General features: G+C 40.8%; 2 protein-coding genes across 3 annotated transcripts in view; both read left to right on the top strand.

Annotated features, from left to right (window-relative positions):
* Nucleotides 1–11,582, top strand: part of itgb1a (integrin, beta 1a) — a 30,300-nt gene extending 18,718 nt beyond the window's left edge. Inside the window, exons 6-17 of one of the 2 annotated variants that reach the window (XM_055037607.1) lie at nt 1,371–1,609; nt 1,867–2,022; nt 2,113–2,208; nt 2,993–3,082; nt 3,342–3,482; nt 4,313–4,515; nt 4,614–4,852; nt 5,790–6,012; nt 6,544–6,779; nt 6,861–7,027; nt 8,729–8,806; nt 10,521–11,582. In XM_055037607.1, coding sequence (XP_054893582.1) covers nt 1,371–1,609; nt 1,867–2,022; nt 2,113–2,208; nt 2,993–3,082; nt 3,342–3,482; nt 4,313–4,515; nt 4,614–4,852; nt 5,790–6,012; nt 6,544–6,779; nt 6,861–7,027; nt 8,729–8,806 — 1,868 coding nt within the window. In that variant the 3' untranslated portion in view covers nt 10,521–11,582. The remainder of the gene's footprint in view (nt 1–1,370; nt 1,610–1,866; nt 2,023–2,112; nt 2,209–2,992; nt 3,083–3,341; nt 3,483–4,312; nt 4,516–4,613; nt 4,853–5,789; nt 6,013–6,543; nt 6,780–6,860; nt 7,028–8,728; nt 8,807–10,520) is intronic. The other variant, XM_055037608.1, reaches the window with a different exon arrangement.
* Nucleotides 11,583–12,851: 1,269 nt separating this feature from the next.
* LOC129364939 (ras-related protein Rab-18) lies at nt 12,852–19,171 on the top strand. Its single transcript, XM_055037888.1, has 7 exons — nt 12,852–13,035; nt 14,627–14,682; nt 16,160–16,221; nt 16,395–16,467; nt 16,814–16,932; nt 17,495–17,561; nt 17,675–19,171. The coding sequence occupies exons 1-7, from the start codon at nt 12,968–12,970 to the stop codon at nt 17,842–17,844; spliced, it is 615 nt and encodes a 204-aa protein (XP_054893863.1). The 5' UTR covers nt 12,852–12,967; the 3' UTR covers nt 17,845–19,171.
* Nucleotides 19,172–19,307: the final 136 nt, after the last annotated feature.

Below are 19,307 nucleotides of genomic sequence, written 5' to 3'. Positions count from 1 at the left end.
CTCTTGTTCTAAATCTATACAATAGACAGATTCTGCTTTTGAAATCGGTTCAACAAGAATCTCTCTGTTATTGACACAGTTTGACCTCATATAGCTAAGACATTATGCACTTTTGGGGAGAGTCTAGTCATATTTATTTATAGTCATGTAAAACAGAGTCAGAGACATTCTCAAGAATACAACTCCTTGTGTTAGGCAGAAAAAAAATAGTCTGCTAAAAAGACTATTTTTAATAGTCTTTATCCCCACAAAATCCCCACAAATGATTTTAAATGTGTTCAAAATCATGGCACACTTTGCACAGATGCATCGCTGGCAGGCTGGAATTGGACTAATGTTTTTTTGTTTTTATTTTGTTTTTCTACAATTATAAGTGGCTACAGTTAGGCTTGTCACAAAAACAAGTCGATAAATTGTCCAGGAATTTATTGCGATAAACAATAATATTGTCATTGTGAGACTACAGTCCAGAAATATAATGGTAAGGACATAGAAACGCATAGTAATCCTCTCAAAGACCCGTAAACTTTCATCTCTAAGAAACATTAACTCTAGAATTCAATGACATTTTGGATCCTTAAAGTAAATACACAAAACAACTGAAACAACAAATACAATATACACTTAAGTCCCCTTAAGCAAATTTGCTCTTGAAAAATAGGCTAACTGAGACCAAATTGCCAGACTGAAGCTGTTTGATAGCCATTTGTTGGTAGAAAGAGATAGACAATCATTCAAATGGAAATGATCAAACTCAGTTCAATTTATCTTGTGATTAATTGATTTATTGCTATCTATACCTGTCTACAGTTTATTTTTATGAAAAAGATGATGACACATTTACAGCTTTTATTAACACCTAGCTGATGCTTCAAAGAGTTCACTCTGGCTGCCTTTCCATTGACCATATAATTCCATAATTTGACATTTCGACAATAAATTCACTTAATGGAAGTGAATTTATTTTCAGATGAGGTGACTTGTTTTTCTACTAAAAAAACTGATGTTGCCACTGGCAAAAACCACAAAGAAGATGGTGTCAGGAAGTAGCTTGAGGATGACTGCACAAGTTATTTTATGAAGAAGTTTATTCATGAGTGTTTTTCAATCTTATGGGATCACCGCAATGTCAATTTTTGAAATTATTTTATTTTCCGACATTACTGGAATACTGACAAAGTTTTATGCACATTTGTAATGGAAACGCAGCAAATGTCATGCACTGATGCAAAATATTCACAAGTGTTGGAATAGAAATGGGCCCACTGTCTGGATGCAGTTTTAGAGCATTGTCCTTTCACCAATACACAGATACATCTATTATACCTGTAGTTTAACTTTTATTGTTTTGTTTTTTTTTTTCTTGAAAGGTTTTGGCTCCTTTGTGGAAAAGACAGTCATGCCTTACATCAGCACCACTCCGGCCAAGCTGCTGAATCCATGCACAGGCGACCAGAACTGCACCAGCCCGTTCAGCTACAAGAACGTGCTGCCGCTGACTGATAATGGCTCCACTTTCAACAGGCTGGTGGGGGAGCAGCAGATCTCGGGGAACCTGGACTCCCCCGAGGGCGGCTTCGACGCCATCATGCAAGTGGCCGTGTGTGGGGTAAGCCACTGTTCACTGACATCAACATGAGGTTCAGGTTTTGAGGGTAATTTTCCCACCGTTCCAGCCGCTTTCTCACAGTTACAGCTCACCAGATGTATCCAGTGACCTTTATAGGGTGGGAATATTTTATGAGTCTTCTATCTTTGGATGCGAATCAAGCCCTCATCTGTTTCTTTTTAAGCTGCTCATTTACAACTCCGTTTCCAGAGATTTGAGGTGATTGCAGGTTGGTATTTCTGTTCATTTTAATACAGAAACAGATCGGCTGGAGGAACGTGACGCGCCTACTGGTGTTTTCCACTGACGCCGGATTCCATTTTGCTGGCGACGGGAAGCTGGGTGGCATTGTGCTGCCCAACGACGGGAAATGCCACCTCGAGAACAACGTCTACACCATGAGCCACTACTATGTAGGGAATGCCTGCTCTTTTGGCCGTTCTGGCAGCATCGAAGGCTTCCTGCGACGTGAAGGTAACCGTCTCTCTCTTTTGTCTTTTCAGGACTACCCCTCAATCGCTCACCTGGTGCAGAAGCTGAGTGACAACAACATTCAGACTATTTTTGCCGTCACAGAAGAGTTCCAGCCCGTTTACCAGGTTAGAACACATTAGCCTTTTTTTTTTCTCTAAGGTGTTTGTTGTAATCATAATGAAATTTTAGCCAGAAACGTCTGCAAGTGAGCAAAAATGTACAGTTTCAGTACATCAGTGCATTTCGACTGCAAAAATACATTGAGATTTTAGCAATCGATTACTCTGACAATTAATTGATTAATTGGATGAAGAAAATTGACAAATTCTGCAGATTTTTTAGTTAACCACTTGTGTTTTTTCATACAATACTACAGTTACTATTTTGAATAAGACAATGAAAATTGTATTCCCGAAAATGCAATGACACAGCGTTCAATTAGTGAATGCTTGAACATCTGTAGCAAAAGATCCATCTGCAGCTCAATAAGTACCATCTACTAATCTGTTGATTTTCTTTTGGTTTTTATAAATGGCCCATTTTAATAAAATCACTGTTGTTAACCATTTAAGGTGGGTAACAAAAGATGCTTTATTGAGGAGCTTTTTCTTTTAGAACTCAAACCAGGTGAAGCTAAAAATGCCATTTGAGGAGTTTTTGTTAGAACATGTACATATTTATACAGTTTTGGCTTAATTACTGCTCTGACTATTTTGTTCTTTCAGCAAATTGTCTTTTTTTGGTCCTTTATTCAACAGTTAGCAATTAGTTGATAACTAAATTGATTGACAGTTATTTCAATCATCGATGAATTAAGATTAATCATTTCAGCCTTTGTAGAGTAAGGACAGGACATCAAGAGTTTTTTTGTTAAATGTCGTTCTTGGTATTTCCTCTTCATCTCTGCAGGAACTGAAAAATCTGATACCAAAGTCTGCAGTGGGCACGCTGTCTGCCAACTCGAGCAACGTCATCAACCTTATCATAGACGCTTACAATGTAAGTACATTCTTCAGGATTTTAAGTACAACTCAAATCCAGTCGAACTGATCACGTTATCATTTGCTCAAATAGGCAACAGGAACATTGTGCAGCATTCTGAATTAAGTTCTGCATGCATTCCTTCCTAATCTGCAGCTAATGCTTTGTTTATTCTCTGCTGTCTAAACTGAGCTTCCAGATGGCATTCCAGTGACTAAGCTATGTTGTCTTATCTTTTGTGTTGTTTTCCCTTTTTTTTTTCTTTTTTTCTTGACAGGCTCTTTCCTCTGAAGTGATTCTGGAGAACACCAAAGTTTCAAACAACGTGACAATCGAGTACACGTCTCGCTGTAAGAACGGAGTGATCAATAAGGGCGAAAATGGGAGGAAGTGCTCCAATATCTCCATAGGAGATGAGGTGGGATGTGGAAGATGATGGTTTTATGTTACAGATATCATAGCTTATGACACACTGGGGTAAACGCTGCATTTTTGTAAAACAACAGAACAAAAGCAAAGGGAAAGGAAGTTGTTGAGGAGGAAAATTAATTTTAGGTTTGGCAAACGATGAAGATTGGAATAAAAATGATGCTCAACATATGAATGGGAATTGTTTTAGAAGGAAAACACAAATGAAAAATGCCAAAAACTGTCTAAATATTTATTTTGTGTACTGTTAATATGCTATAGCTTGCGACTTCTCAAGAAATAATTAAATAAAAAATATCGAAGAATTGTTGGTCATCCTTAACAACTTTCCACATTATCTTCAGAACAGCATAAAGCAGAACATGCTACACAGGACCAAAAATCTTATTGAACATTTTCCGAAACATTTTATGGTTTGATTAGTTGTTTTTTTTCTTCTTGATCTCATTTGAGGTACTTCATTATAATAAAGTATCTCAATAGTAGTTTTATTTGAGAACTTTTTTCAGTCACAAACTTTTTGATTCTTTTCAAGGCATTTACAACATTTCTTTTATGATACTCTTCTATTTTCTGTTGTATGATGTATTAATATTTTCTGTACACGTTTTTGCTGAAAATGAGGATTTATTCAACTTACCTGGTTAAATAAATGTTTCTCAGCTTTTTTAAGACTCCGTCTTTCAGGCATTAAACTGCAGCCCTTTCAAGAAAAAGAAGACGTACATTAAGACTAAGATTTCCCAAGCATGTCAGTTGAGATTTCTCGTGGCACCAGCAGCTTTTCATTGAATAAGCATTCCTCCTGTGTTCCTTCAGGTCCACTTTAACATCAGCATCACTTCTAAAGGTTGTCCAAACAAAACCAATCCTGAGATTATCAAGATAAAGCCCCTGGGATTCACAGAGGAGGTGGAGATTATCCTCAACTTCATTTGCGAGTGCGACTGCCACAGTGAAGCTATTAACAACAGCCAGGTCTGCAGCAACGGGAACGGGACGTACGAGTGCGGAGCCTGCAGGTACGAATCCCTCCAACACCTCATTTTTTGTCATAGTTGTCCTTCTTGTTATCTAAAGAAACCCCATTCGCTTGGCGGCCCTTATCCCTCTGCTTCAGGTGCAAAGATGGTCGCGTGGGCCGGGAGTGCGAGTGCAGCAGCAACGAAGTGTCCACGGAGGACATGGACCGGACCTGCCGCAAGGACAACGGCACCGACATCTGCAGCAACAACGGGGAATGCGTGTGCGGCACCTGCGAGTGCAAGCCGAGGGAGAACCCGGAGGAGAGGTACAGCGGGCAGTTCTGCGAGTGTGACAACTTCAACTGCGACCGCTCTGGAAACAAACTCTGTGGAGGTGAGTCTGTGGAATCTTAAGAGTCACGCCAAGTCATTTTCCTGTGAGCGAGCAGAACACATGAAACCTGGAAACTCGACTCAAAGTTAAGCAGAAAAAGAACCAAAACTTGACCAAAAATATCATTTTTGCTCTTCTTATAGTTTGACGCAGCTGTTGACGCACCATCAGCATTTTTATTAGTAACGTTAGTATAACAGAATATGATTTTATAGGTTACAACTTACATGTCTAAACTATCCACATGGACCAAAATTGGTAATGGAAATAGTTCAGGGCCACAATTTCTTTCGCCAAGTTAGAAAAAAAATTACTTTTTTTTTTTTGTTCCTTTTACCTGCTCTGAAATAAAATAAACAAATTAAAAAATTTTCTTGAAGAAAACTATGAAAGGCTCTCATAAACACGACTTTTTCGGGTTGCATGTTTTCTGTTTTGTTGGTCTTGAAAAACATATAAATAGATTCTCTGGAACAAAAACGAGGTATAGGTCACTTTGAAAGAGCTATCACATTATCACAGAAATACCACAAAACTTTAAGTCCATATCACCCATTCCTGCTTTGGACAACTCTGGTTTAAAATGTCTTAAACTTCTAAAATTTAGTTTTACAGTAACTTCCTTCTTAAAGTCACTGCAGTGCATTGCCTCCGAGTCCTAAATATAAATAAGTAATGTCAGCTCATTGCAGGAAGTTTAGAAAAAAGAAACCTTGCTAGTTCCATTCTCTTCATATTCAAGTTTTTAAGGAGAAGTGAAAATGGTCTGAAACCGGTATGAAGTGGAATTAAAAATTCTAATTTCTGAACCTCAGAATCGGTTGATCATCGCGGAATTATTATTTTTTATGCTGATAGTGTTGTAAAAAATATGACCATAATGCATCATACTGAGACGAGCTCCGTCGTTCTTCCCTCCGTTCTCTCTGCTGTTCAGGACACGGGCGCTGCGAGTGCAGAAAGTGCATCTGTGACCCCATGTGGAACGGAACTGCCTGCGACTGTTCCCTGGACGAGAGCACGTGTTTGGCCAGCAACAAGCAGATCTGCAACGGCAGGGGACGCTGCGAATGCGGCATCTGCAAGTGCGACGACCCCAAATTCCAGGGCCCGACGTGCGAATCGTGTCCCACCTGTCCTTCAGCCTGCGCTGAACACAAGTAAGAAATGACTGTGTGGAACAAAAACCACCTTTAAGTTTCTATCTGCACAACCGAATCCATCCACAAACTAAAGAACACTGAATTCTGTTTTTGGTCTGGCAGAATTTCTCCTTAAAAGTAATTATGCATCAATCCACTGTTTTCCCTTCTGATACCGTTACAAATATCTGAGATTAAGCATAGAATTAGACTGAATAGCTCTGCCCTTATGGATCGGGCGCATTGCCACAGATATCCAATCTAGAATTTTTGTCAACATAAGGGCCATTACAGATGGATGGATCTGTACTTTAAAGCACAGAACGTTTACAAAGAAATGTCCTGAGTTTAGCATGTAGAGGAGGGAGGGCCCGGCGGGGGACAGTGAGGGGAACGAAAACATAAACTAGAACGGCAGATATAATTCAGCTACACCTTGTTTGCCATGCTACAATACAGGTTTATTTTATTCTTTTGTTTAAGGTGTTTTCCTTCCATTCCCAGAAAAGATTGTGTACAATCAGTTTTTATTAATTCTGTTTTCTTCAGAGAGTGCGTGGAGTGCCGGGCGTTTGGCACTGGGGTGAAGAAAGACACGTGTGAGAAGGAATGCAGTGACTTCACCATGCATAAAGTGCCGACCAAAGACAAGATTCCCCAGCCCACCGACAAATCCTACCCAATCACACACTGCAAGGAGCGGGACGCCAACGACTGCTGGCTCTACTACGCCTACACCGTCACCAGCACCACGGAGAAGGTGGTCTACGTGTTGGATGAGCCGGGTGAGCACAGTCCCCGCCCCGTGGCGAATGCAGTGGTTGCCCTCGCTGTTTGCCGATCCTAACTCTGCTGCCCCGTTCTAGACTGCCCCACGGGCCCGGACATCATCCCGATTGTCGCGGGCGTGGTCGCCGGCATCGTCCTGATCGGCTTGGCGCTGCTGCTCATCTGGAAGCTCCTGATGATCATCCACGACAGGAGAGAGTTCGCAAAGTTCGAGAAGGAGAAGATGAACGCCAAGTGGGATACGGTGGGTGTCTGGAAATCCAGCGTTTTAGCAGAGGCGATTCAGATGTGGAAAACAGGTGCAGCTCGGCCCTCTGTGTTGCTCTGTTCCTTCACAGGGAAGGTAATCAGTTGTTCTTAGCAGCAGATGGGATTTACTGCCATGTTTATATTATTACGAGCGCCCTCGCTGCCGCTCTGAGGGCTCTGGCAGCTGTGAAGACGGATTGAATTTGTTGCTTTTAAACAGGGCTCGACCGAAGAAGGAAAAATGTTGGGAGTCTGTGTGGACTTTTTTGGGAATGCTATGTGCTCTGTGCATAGCAAAAATTTTTCCAGGGAGGGGCTAAGCCTTCTTCCCACCCCGCTTCCTCCCTCATGTCACAATAGGAGCCAAGATCAACAGGAGGGAAAGCAGGAATTTACTCAGGACCATGTGAAGTTATACTCTGCCACCTAGTGGCAGGGTTGTATTACAGTTGATTTGAATTCAAATTAACATGAAAAATTTGATATTGTATGGCCCAAGTCATTTTATACAAAATAATTTTGTACCAAAAAAAAATTTAATTAACCACTTCTTCTGTTTTTTTTACCAAAAGATTATTTTGGCACAAAATAATAATAATAATATTTTGGCAAAAATGCGGTTTTAATTTTATTTAAGGTTCATGAACTCCATGGAAGTTCCCCCTTTTAGAAAAACAAGGAAAATGATGATGCAAAAGCAGCAGATTACAAATTACAAATGTATTCATCCCCACAATCTGACTGTCTGAAATGTATTCTTAATACAGCTAGCATGAATCTAGAAACAAAATAGCAGCAGGACGAAATCCCACTTCTGACACCGTATAGTGACCTGGGCATCTGCAGAAATTTACAGCATAGTCGTTGTTTAATTGTGTTAAGGAAAGCGCAAACAATGGAAAGCCAGAACACAGCAATACAAACCAGCTCAATTCAATTCAGTTAGTTCAGTCAGACATATATTCTAATTGGTCCTAGTTATCAAGCAGTGCATTAAGCTCAGTTTATTATTCGAACTAACAAATAACATTTTTTTTCTCCCCAGTTATCCAGTTCTCACAATTCATTTCAATGCAAATTATTCCAGGAAACAGACATTTTATTTGTTTATTTATCTATTTATTTCATGATTTTTACAAAGTTTTTCACCAGAGTAGGCTGCAATATAGTCACCATCTAAAGGTGAAGTTGGCAGATGTCTAAGGACAACATGTAGCGTTAGCATTCAGAGAACGGTGGTGGTTATGATCTTCTGATAGGTGAATCAGTCTTCTGCCTTCCTTGCTACTGGCCTGGTGGATTCATCAAGAGCAGATAACCTCATTTATTCAGTAGGAGTTATATGACTGGCAAGAAAACTTTGTCATTTGAGAATGTGATCAGCTTAGTTTTTTTTCTGCAGTGTAACTCTTCAGTTAAACTGAGCATTACACGCTACATTTAGTTACTTTGTACATGTGACAGTGCAATGACAATAAAGTTGAATTCTATTCTATTCTAAAATCATCTCTCTCTTGCTCAAAAGTTGTCAGACGTAGCGTTTTCTAGAAAGACGTAGGGGACCGCTGTGTTGTCCTCTGTCCTCTATATTCACTTGACCTTGTTCTTCCTGTATGCTTCTTATTTATTCCTTTACTGTTCTGATGTTCCTTTTTTTCCTGCTGAACTCTCCTCTGTCCTCATTCTCCACCTGTAGCAAGAAAACCCAATTTACAAGAGTCCAATCAATCAGTTCCAGAACCCAAACTATGGACGTAAAGGCGCTGTCCTTTGAGTTCGTATTTCTTTTCCTCTCCTCTTGTTCTTCCAGCATGGGCTATTTGTTTTTTGTCTGTGTGACCTCTGGCTTTAGTTCCTTCCTTCATTCTATTTTTTTTTCTTCCTTTATTTTTTAACAACATATCCGCTACAGAAGTAAGGGGTACAATCCCTGTTCAGATTTCCGGTTTGTAAAAGACTGCATGAGTGTGCTGTGACAAAACAATGTAGCAAAAAATACCCACCTTTGGAAACATTGGGTGGTATGAAAAACATCTAACTAAAGCATCATGTGGTAAGTGTGAATAATTGTATTGATGATGCTTAGTGGCTGTGTGGCATGTCCTTGAGGTGTGACCTGCATACATGACGTGTTCATTAAGGGATGGTCTCTGACATTCGGCGACTAATTTGTGTGTTTGTTTGTTGTTTTTTTTTTTGTATTTTTCTTTATTAAACTAAAACTACGGCGCAATTTCCAAAAGCATCCATGCCTCTTGAACTTTTTTGCTTTTTTTCCCCACATTAAAACCACAAACTTTTAATGTTTCCTTGAGAGATTTTTTTCTCCAAGCAGAGCACAAAGAGGATGTGGAAAGTAAGGAAAGCACAATCTTCAAATTTCTTAGCAAATAAAGTTTTGAAAAGTGGTGGGGAGTTTACCTCGATGCCTCACAATAAAATCCCAGACAGCCAGTTGCCTTAAAAAGGTACTTAAATGGTATTTAGTTCACCGACTTAATCATGAAGTCAGTCCAGCTGTTCTGGGAAGATCAGGGAATTTACTGGACAGTTTATAGATTAAGTTATCAGGAGACTTAAAGCAGAATTGAGGTATAAAATTATATCCCAACCTTGTCAATACATCCTCGAATAATGGAGAGGTGGACCCATAAAGCCACCCCGATCGATTGGCCGATACTCGCATAGAAAAACGATCTTCTCCACCAATTTTATCTACCTGTGTAAAGGTCTGAAAATCAGCCACTGCCGGCTTTTGCTTGAGAGGGTTGGCTGACTGACCCGCACAACAACAGGTTAAGAATAAATTAGCAACTTGGTTGCGTTATTTAGCGAAAAAACGAGTATCGACGATCGGCAGGTCAGGCTTTTTAAAAATTGATGATCAGCCCAAAAAATAAATAAATAAATTGCAATTGGTGCAACCCTAGAAATATGGCTATAAATCTGACATTTATGCTAGAGTTGCAACAATAAAACCTTCCTAGAAGGAAAGAATCACTCTACCGTAATCATGTGAGACCAAAATATGACTTTTTGGCCCGTGATGGGGGAATGGCGAGAAAGGCTGTTATCCATCAGGGATAGTGAAAATGCTCAGAGTTGGTCAGAAGATGGGTGACGGTACTGAACTGGGTGGGTAACTGTTACAAAAGACTTGAGTCTCGGGCAAGAGTTCAGCTTTCACCAGAACTATGATCCAGATCATCAACATGGAATCAGAGTGTTGAATATGAATACACATCACTTTCATGACCTTTTCCTTCCACTTTCCAACTATTTGCTGCTTTGTGTTGGTTTACTCCATACAGTCCCAATAACACACCTCTAATTTATTAGGATTTGAAGTTTGTGGTTATAAAATGACAAAACATTCAAAAAAAAAACAACCTTTTTTTAAGGAGCTGAATCTGTTCAGCCAACTTCCTGTCAGGGTTTTGAATTTGAACTCTGTTGTTTTTTTTTTTGTTTTTTTTTGTGCTCTCCAGGGTGAAAATCCAATCTACAAAAGTGCCGTCACAACTGTGGTCAATCCGAAATACGAGGGCAAATGATGGCCCCGGCGGTCCTTCCTGAACTCTGACCCCACCTCTGCAACAGCTGCAGTCAAACACCAGCCTGTCCGGCGGGAGCGAATGGCGGAAAATTTGTGCGTTCGTCTTCGTTGCTTCATCGTAGCATTGTATCACTCAGCCACTGCGTCCTGTTTGTTGTTACTAACACGTACAATTTATACCCCATGTGTCGTATTTTTGATGTACAGTATGCGGTCTTTGTACATACTTGCAAGCGTCGCGTTTTTGTTTTCTGCTGACGGACCGGTCCAATTTGAAGCCTACGGATTTAGAAAGACTTCTCCAGCTCGTGTTTCTTAGCAGTCAAGCCTCCTGTTTAACGCGTCACTGTTGCTGCACTTCGTGTCCCGTGCGTCTGTGTATATTTAGAGATCGACTGCAATAAGGTATTCTGAACAACGTCTAGCAGAATTCAGTACAACTCGGACAGTAGGAGCGAATAAAGTGGTTGTAAATGTAGTTTTGAATTTGCTAATGATTTTAGTTGTTTTTTTTAAAGGGTTTTTTGCACTCTTTCAGAGCGCTGATCTAATATGAAAGTCAAAACACAAGACAGATATGAAGTATTTTACTTGGAGTGTTGACATGGCGCGCTAACGCCAAAGGATTGTATACCACTTGTTAAAAACAACGGAGTCACAGCAATGCCGAACAATCAAGAAATTTCTGCAGTTATATGATAATGAGATTCAGCTCTGATGTAATCAAGTTTTGTTTTCTGCATTTTTTTTAATCCTCAGGTCCCAGGTGTTTTCTTATCAATTTGTTTCTGTGCCAGTTTTATTATTCACACTGAATGACTGAAGATGCCGCACGAATCACCTCAAAAGTGTGCTCACACCCAAATGCCTCTAAACTACAACACAGGGCCTTTCAAATATTGCTTTTAAAGTGCCTTTTTTTATTTTATTTTATTACCATGTTTCCCCCCAGTGCTGTTCACAAGATATTTATTAAATACCAAAAAAAACCTTGTATTTTTGTCTGGCTCGTTTGTGGTTCTCTTTAACACCGTTGCAGTAGTTCTTCATTGTTCATTATGTCCACTCTATTAAATTGGAGACTTTTAAATGTATTTTTTATGAATTCATTCATTTCTGATTATACCATGTAATACTTCTCCAAAAAGTTTGTGGAGTCAAAATTTTGAGGGAAATTAGAAATCTTGATTTTTCTTTTTTTTTTTTTTCAGATTAATCTCAGAAATTGTCCAGAAAATTTTTTGGAAAAGTAAAAAAAAAAAAAGACTTTTGGAAATTGTCAGTTTTGAAAGTTCAACTATTTTGGCTTCTGAAACTGAAATTTTGCTGTTTTTCCAGAAAATTTCTTGAGTTCAATCTCAACATTTCTAATTTTTTATTTTTTTTTTTGCTTGCAAATATTTAACTTTTGGACTTCCAAAATTTTAGGGGGGCTGAGAGAGAGGTCCTTGTAGAAAATGTCTGAAATTATTCTCAAAATTTGCTCTTTTTGGCAGGAATTTACAACAGCGAGCAGATTTTAAAGCTATCAAAAAGCAACATGTAGTCTCCCAATTTAGAGAAATTCATGAACAGATGAACAAAGTCAGTGAAACTCTTAAGGTTTGGGCCTGCAGCAGAACATCTACAAAAACAAAAAACAAACATAAAACAGTGGTCATTCTTCCACTGAAAACCAAGAATAATATTTAAAGCACTGCAGGACTCAGCGTTGATGATTCAACTGTAAGACACAGATTGGGCAAGAACTGCTTTCATTGGAGAGTTAGAAGATTTCTTTTTTTTTTTTTTCAAAAAAATAAAAGCACATAAACGTCAAACCCATCTTAGTCTCAAAGATTAATTGGAAAATATCCTGTGGACTCATAAATCAAGGGTGGAAGTTGTTGGAAGAAGTGCATCACTTTACATCTTGCTTGAAACTAACGTAGCATCTCAAAATCAACATAAAACAGTGCTAGTGACGTACTGGTGTCTTTTTCTTTTCTTTTTCAGGATAAGCAACGTAACCAAAAATTCTGCTGTTTAGAAAAAAACTTATTGAAACGGAGGATTGACATTTTTTAAAAAAAGTTAAAAAAATTTTTTTTTTTTTCTTTGTGGTTTTTTTTTTAATTGGTAAAATTAACATCATATGTCATTATGCTCTAACTGCTAAAACCAAAGAATAATTATAATTTTTAAAAAAAAAAACGTTTTCTTTTCCATGACTGTATGCAATATGCGCTCCGTCATTACGGAGTCTGCTGGATAACCGGAAGTGCCAACGCGTCACTCCGGATGTGATTGGAGCGAGCAAACCAGCTGTAACCAGGAGCCCAGTTCTCTGCCTCTGCTTTGTGAAATTACAGAGAAACAAACGGACCCTTGTCGGAGGAAATGGAGGACGACGTCTTAACGACGCTGAAGATTTTAATCATCGGGGAAAGTGGCGTTGGCAAGTCCAGGTAAGACGAAGCTTTATCCGGGTCGAGAATCGGCGCTGGCTCGGATGTCGGCTCGTGCTACAGCCTGCTGGCTTCTGTTTCATCAAAGGCGTCCAAACAGGACAGTGGAGCTGAGTTTAGCCTGAACAAACATTTTCCATTGGTTTTTATTTTATTTTTTATATATTTTTAGCACTACTTACAAAGCTGTCAGGGCTAATAAACACCAAAGAACAGCAGAAGCCTCTTGTTAGCTGCTGGTGGCTAGCTACTAGCGGCTAGCTGCTGGCTGAGCTCATCTTTGTTCACTCCTTAAGATGTTTGTTAGCGTCCAGTTCAGCTTCTCTTCACCGTGACGCCCAACAAATGCCTCCTAAAAACTCCGTGGTCGGTGTTTAACAAGCGACTTTGATCGGGTTTGGTCATAAATGTGACAAATGTCTGTAAAGTGAAATATTTGCGGAAGACACATTGGGATCAGAATTTCTCTCCTGGAAGAAAGAATCTGGAATCGGAGTCCTGACTGGTTTTGAGGAGCTGCCTGTCTGATGGATGGATGATTTGAAGGCGCTCCTTACTGCAGACGGAATCCCCGATTAGCGGTTAACATTTATCGCCTTATCATTTATCACGATGAGATTTTGATTTATCGTTGTCACAATAAATTCTAATTAGTTCAAAACAAACAAAAAAAATCTAAATTTCTAATGTTTAAAAACCCCTAAAACTGTCGGTGTTTTTATTGCTCTAGTTATCCCCACTCTAGGTTCCATGAACACCAAATAATTTGAAAATATGATTAAATGCAGTTCTAATGTCTTAAGAGGGGCATCATTTGTCTTTGGTGCTGCGATTGCAATGTCATGCAGTCACAGCGACACAGTTACCTGAAAAACAAAAACAAAAGCACAACAGATTATTCTGCTGAAACTTCCCCATGAGCTTGCTGTACGTCTGCTTATGTTCCCAGGCACCAGAAGAGTTTGCTCGGCATGCTGATTGCTCGCTCGTCGTTCAGACCGATGGCAGCATTTCCACGAAGCTATTTGGTGTCATCGGTTACAGTGGGCTTTTGTTTTCTAAAACAAAAAAGTTCAGCTCAGGATTAGTTTCAGATGTCATATTGATGATAATGACAATCCCAAGCAGAGGTAGTGTCATTAGGACCGGGAAGCGAGTGGATCTGTTTTATGTGATTGCCTCCGATCGTCAGGAAGACGTCTGCTTGGCAGGGAGGACGTGGGTTTGATTTTTCCCTGAACCAGTTATTTCAGGGAAAATTACTCATCCTACAGAGGGACATCCTAGAGAGCTCTGCTGGGGTCAGAGGTCAGAAGCGAGCCTCCTCATCAGGCTTCTGAAGAAGGACTTTGAACTTGCGATGTCACCCATGGGAAGTGACCTCTGTCCTCCTAGCTCATGTGTAGCGGTGACATCATCTGAAGCCTGTGTGTGTGATGCAAGTAAAGGGTGAGGTAATCAATAGAGACAAAGATGAGGTCGGTGGATATTTGAGCCAGGCAACAGGAAGCGCTGTCCAGCTCACCAAGGGATAAAGAAGCAGTGAGTCATAGCGAGACGTGAACTTCACTTCCTGTTTTCTCACCAACAGCCTCCTCCTACGATTCACAGATGACACGTTTGACCCGGAGCAGACGGCGACGATAGGTGAGTAAAGACGCCACGTCTGTCAGAGTTGCTGCTCCTGCTGCAGAACCGCACACAATACTGAATTTGAAGAATCGGAACAAACCGGACCTCTCCCCGCTTAAACATGTTCAAGAGGAAAATGTCCCCTCTAATAAGCATGTTTTCATATACCCATCCTCTCAGATTAGACATGAAGTAACATTTTTTTTGTTGTTGTTGTTTGCATGTTTTTAGTCAAGCTCCTTTCTCACAGACGATTAGTTGCAGCAAAGAAATGTTTGAGTTGTATATGAGAAGAGGAAAAATATCATAACAACCACCCAGATGAAGCAGTTTGTGAAGGACAAACCGGAACACATACAGTCCATTATCAAGTTATGGTTTTAAAACCATGTACTCTGGGTGACGCGCTAGCTTAAAGTGATCTTTAAAGGGGAGGGATAATGTATTTTTCAGTTTGTAACAAAGCTGGTGGAGGTGTTTGCTAATTGTTGCTGCTAGTCTGAAGGAGCCGAGTGTAAACATGCAGCTCTTGGTGAGAGCAAGGCTTTAGGCATCCCTGAAGGGTTGCCAAGGGAGATTCAAGGATTTCTTAATGTTGCATGAAAGAATCAAGGCAACGCTCCAGGTATGAGATTGATGACGGAATAACATTATTTCATGATTTAAAGCTAAAAAAAAGTTGATTAACTATGCTGCAACATGCAGAATTTCAATGCAGTGAGAGAAATCCAGTTCTTTCCTTCCACCAAAATAAGGGTCCTATTTTCACAGTTGAAACCAGATCTTTGCATCCATTCCACAGAATGACTGTAAACGTTTCTGCCGACAGATCGACCTCGCTTCGGCCTCCACTGTTAGCGGCGTCTCGATTGCAAACAGATGCTTTCCTGAATGTTTCAAGAGGAAACACACGTCTGATTGTGTAACGGTGAAGAGACTGGAAGAGAGTTTAAATTCCTCCATTATTTTAAACTCGTGCGGTTGGTTCGCTGGCGGAAGAACCTGCAGCGTGGCGCTACAGTTTCAAATTCACTGGTTTTTCATTTTTGGGTTTTATTCTATTACTAACCCTCCCTGCTCTGAGACACCGAGGTGACTTACCTCTTCGCACAAGAAAGGAAGGCGTGTTCTGTTCACGTATGGAGCTTTTCCAGTTTTTTTGACTTGAATACTCTCTGAGTCATTTGACTGCTGGTTGCATCTTGTTCTTCTTTCAGCACAGACTCCCATTGTTTGGAGTTTAAGACACAAAAAGCACACCGTCGCCTCAGTGGGGCGTTTGGATGCTCCGTCACAACGTCGTTTATCTAAAAGACGGGCCGGGTCGCCAGGGGTTCGGAGACGGTTTGCGGTTCTGTGTGTCTTGGCAGGTTGCCGGCAGCAAATGTGATATTCTTGGCACTGATGGATTAAAACCTGTGAGAGTCGTCACACTGGAGCATGAGGTAACCACGGCAATATAACCGATTGTCTGCATTTCTCCTGCATGTAGGTGTCGACTTCAAAGTGAAGACCATATCAGTGGATGGAAACAAGGCAAAGCTGGCGATATGGGTGAGTTCAAATGTTCACATTGAGATTAAAGGTATTCATTTCTTTTCTATTGGAAACAAGAGCAAAACCTGTTTGTGTGATTGCTGTTCCTCTAAACTACCACAAGATGGCGCTTGTGCACCAGGAATATCTTGTCTACACTCTGTAACCTGGAATGGCTTTTTGTTTTGCAGGACACTGCAGGACAGGAGCGCTTTCGAACCCTGACACCGAGTTACTACCGCGGTGCCCAGGGAGTCATCCTGGGTAGGCAAACCACCATCTTTTATAAATTAAAAAAACAAGTTTTTTTTTTTTACTTTCAGGTCAGGAAAAGGTAAAATCCCACTGTTAAATCCAAGCTGAAAACACTTCTTGCAAAATGACTTTTGAAAGTATTTTATGTCCATTCTTTTTCTAATTTCATTTAGTTTCTGTAGATCAATAATTTTAATATCAGATTCTTGTATCTGTGCATCACTAATTTGAAGTGATTACCTTTCAGACTCAAGGCCTCTAATAAATATCCAGCATGTTTTGAGGAGTGTTTTAGTTATTAACGGGAGACGATTCGGTCTGAGCTACAGTTTTGTTCATTTCTGATCACCTGCAGTGTACGACGTTACAAGACGAGAGACTTTCACCAAGCTGGACAACTGGCTCAATGAGCTGGAGACCTACTGCACCAGGAACGACCTCGTCAAGATGCTCGTCGGAAATAAAATCGACAAGGTGAGCGGGTCAGACGCGTCTGTTTCTTCATTCAGGCCCAACAGAAAGTGTTCATTAAAAGTTCGCTGAATGTTTTGCATAGGGATGCACCAATACACTACTTTTTAAAAATACAGATATCAAACAATGTCTTTACCGCCGTCGCACTGAAAACCGGCTCCTATAACGAGCTCAACAGGTGCCCAGCTCCACCAGGTGCTAATTGCTGCCGGCTAGTCTGAAGGTGAGTCAAGGGGACGTCTGCTCTGTGAGACGGAACCTTGAAAAGCTTTAAAACTGCAGCTTCAAGGAGGAGCTGCGCCTTGAAGGCGGGGCTAGGTCCACCCAGGCATTTTGCACAGCCGACTGGTTCCCACACGGGATTAAAGGATTTCTCCAATATGCATTGAAAGAATCAAATAAAAATTCCAGATAGGATTTTGTTACAAAACGTTACAAAAAAAAAAAAAGTCAATGTTAAATGATACCGCCCCTTTAATATTGGATCAGTGCGTCTCTAGTTCAGTCAGTAGTCAGACTTTATAAACTGGTTTAAACAGCTAAGATGTTTTTCCTGTTTTAGGACAACCATGACGTCGACCGAGCCGAAGGGCTGAAGTTCGCAAGAAAACATTCCATGCTTTTCATCGGTAAGTCGGGTCTCTACTCAGACCTGCCCAGTGTCCAATATCACACGAGGGAAGCCGCTCGTGTTTCTGTCCTTTTGGTCCACACCGTCTTACTCTGTCCCCCGTCCACGCAGAGGCCAGTGCAAAGACAAAGGACGGCGTCCAGTGCGCTTTTGAGGAGCTGGTGGAGAAGATCATCCAGACGCCTGGTCTGTGGCAGAGCGAGAGCCACGGCAGGGCGGTGCAGCTGACAGACGAAGACGCCGGGGGCGGAGCCTGCGGCGGTTACTGCTCCATGCTTTAAACCGTGCGACGCGACAGCAGCACATGCTAACATCTGCACCCCAAACCCCGTCTCTCTGTCTCTCTCTCTCTGTCTCTGTCTTGTCCTAAGCTGAGCTCTCTCTCCAGACGGTCAACCGTCCCACTAAGACACTAGTTTTGCACAATTAGTATAAATGATGCTGCGCAGCTCAGTCTGTTTAAATGAGTCAGGCTATTCTTTTTCTTCCTACTGTTTTTTTGTTGTTGTTTGTTTATCTTTTAGGACCTTGTTCAAAATCTCTGCTTCGATTTCAAGCTGTTATTTTTTTGTTGTTTTTTTTGTCAAACTTACTCTGGAAGCCAAAGTTCATCTTTATTTTCAGTCTCTGTGATTGGAGGGAAGCCGGGTTCTCAGCTTCCAGCATGCTGTCTTCTGTCCTAAGAGCTCGTTGCCTTAGCAACCACGTCCATATCGATGCTGGCCCGACTTCCCTGTGTTTGACCGGGATGTGCTTCGTCCCGCCCGCTCCTCTTCGTCCTTCTCCTCTTCCTCACAGACTGTCGATGTGTCGCTGCTGATGGAGAAGCTTCCGGAAGCGGTCCTGAGGCTCGGAGCATGCGTCGTCCGCACAACTGCCTCGTTTTACTTCCAGTGTTCGGAATGCCGTTTTACTTTCTGTTATCGACTTGGACTGTAATCCTTCGCTTTGTTTCTGAAGAGCGCATAAATCAAAAGAGGCGGGCGCCGCCGAGCGAGGAGAAAGACTCGCTCACAAGACGGATGATCTCAGAAACTTTTCGTCAGCTGAGGCGAAAAGTGTTCAGATTGTGTTTCTGCACAATCTGGATGCGTCAAAGCAACACCGCTGAGGCGCCGGTGTCTGAGAAAACCCGTTCAAAGTGTCCTGTGACTCAGATCTCTGGACACGGTGCGTTTGAGTGCTGGTGTATTTTCCTTCCTGATGGGTTCGGTATCCTGAGTGGGATCTGTACACAAGCAGATTTGAAACCCGTTTATGTTTGCATGTGTGCCATTCTTTGTCTTTGTGCGTCTTGGGAAATAGACCTCTCAGAGCGTTTTGTTATAAAGATTTTAACTTATATGAACACGTTGCATACATGAGCCTTTGAATTTAAATTAGCTAAATATAATTGGATTAGATTTTTATGCACTTCTCAAAATAAAACCGCAGTTTATTGTATTTTTTTGTGGTTAGAAACCAGTTGAACCATGTAAAACCTTGTAAATTGTACATTTTAGGACTTTAATGGGTGATTCATGGATGAATTGTAAAGCTGAATGTACCCATATCTGACTTTAATCCGCCCGGTGTATTAAACTTAATAAAATTCCTTTTTGAAGTGAATATCTTCATTTCAATAAATAAAAAAAAGCCACATTCTTACAAATGCATATAAAAATATTCCCATTCATGAACATTGACTCTCGACCAAGATTTTGGAACTTAATTGGGGCAAAAAGTTTGCTATATATATATTTGT

The sequence above is a fragment of the Poeciliopsis prolifica genome, unplaced genomic scaffold (assembly GCF_027474105.1).
Source record: "Poeciliopsis prolifica strain line A6 unplaced genomic scaffold, Auburn_PproV2 SCAFFOLD012, whole genome shotgun sequence".
NCBI classification, from domain to species: domain Eukaryota; kingdom Metazoa; phylum Chordata; class Actinopteri; order Cyprinodontiformes; family Poeciliidae; genus Poeciliopsis; species Poeciliopsis prolifica.
The sequence above is the reverse complement of the archived record's forward strand: the minus strand, read 5'-3'. Positions and strand labels throughout refer to the sequence as shown.

Coding starts and splice junctions, on each gene's coding strand:
- LOC129364939 (XM_055037888.1), top strand. CDS start 12,968: ATGGAGGACGACGTCTTAACGACGCTGAAGATTTTAATCATCGGGGAA. Junction 16,222..16,394: donor AGGCAAAGCTGGCGATATGG/GTGAGTTCAAAT, acceptor TTTGTTTTGCAG/GACACTGCAGGACAGGAGCG. Junction 17,562..17,674: donor ACATTCCATGCTTTTCATCG/GTAAGTCGGGTC, acceptor CCGTCCACGCAG/AGGCCAGTGCAAAGACAAAG.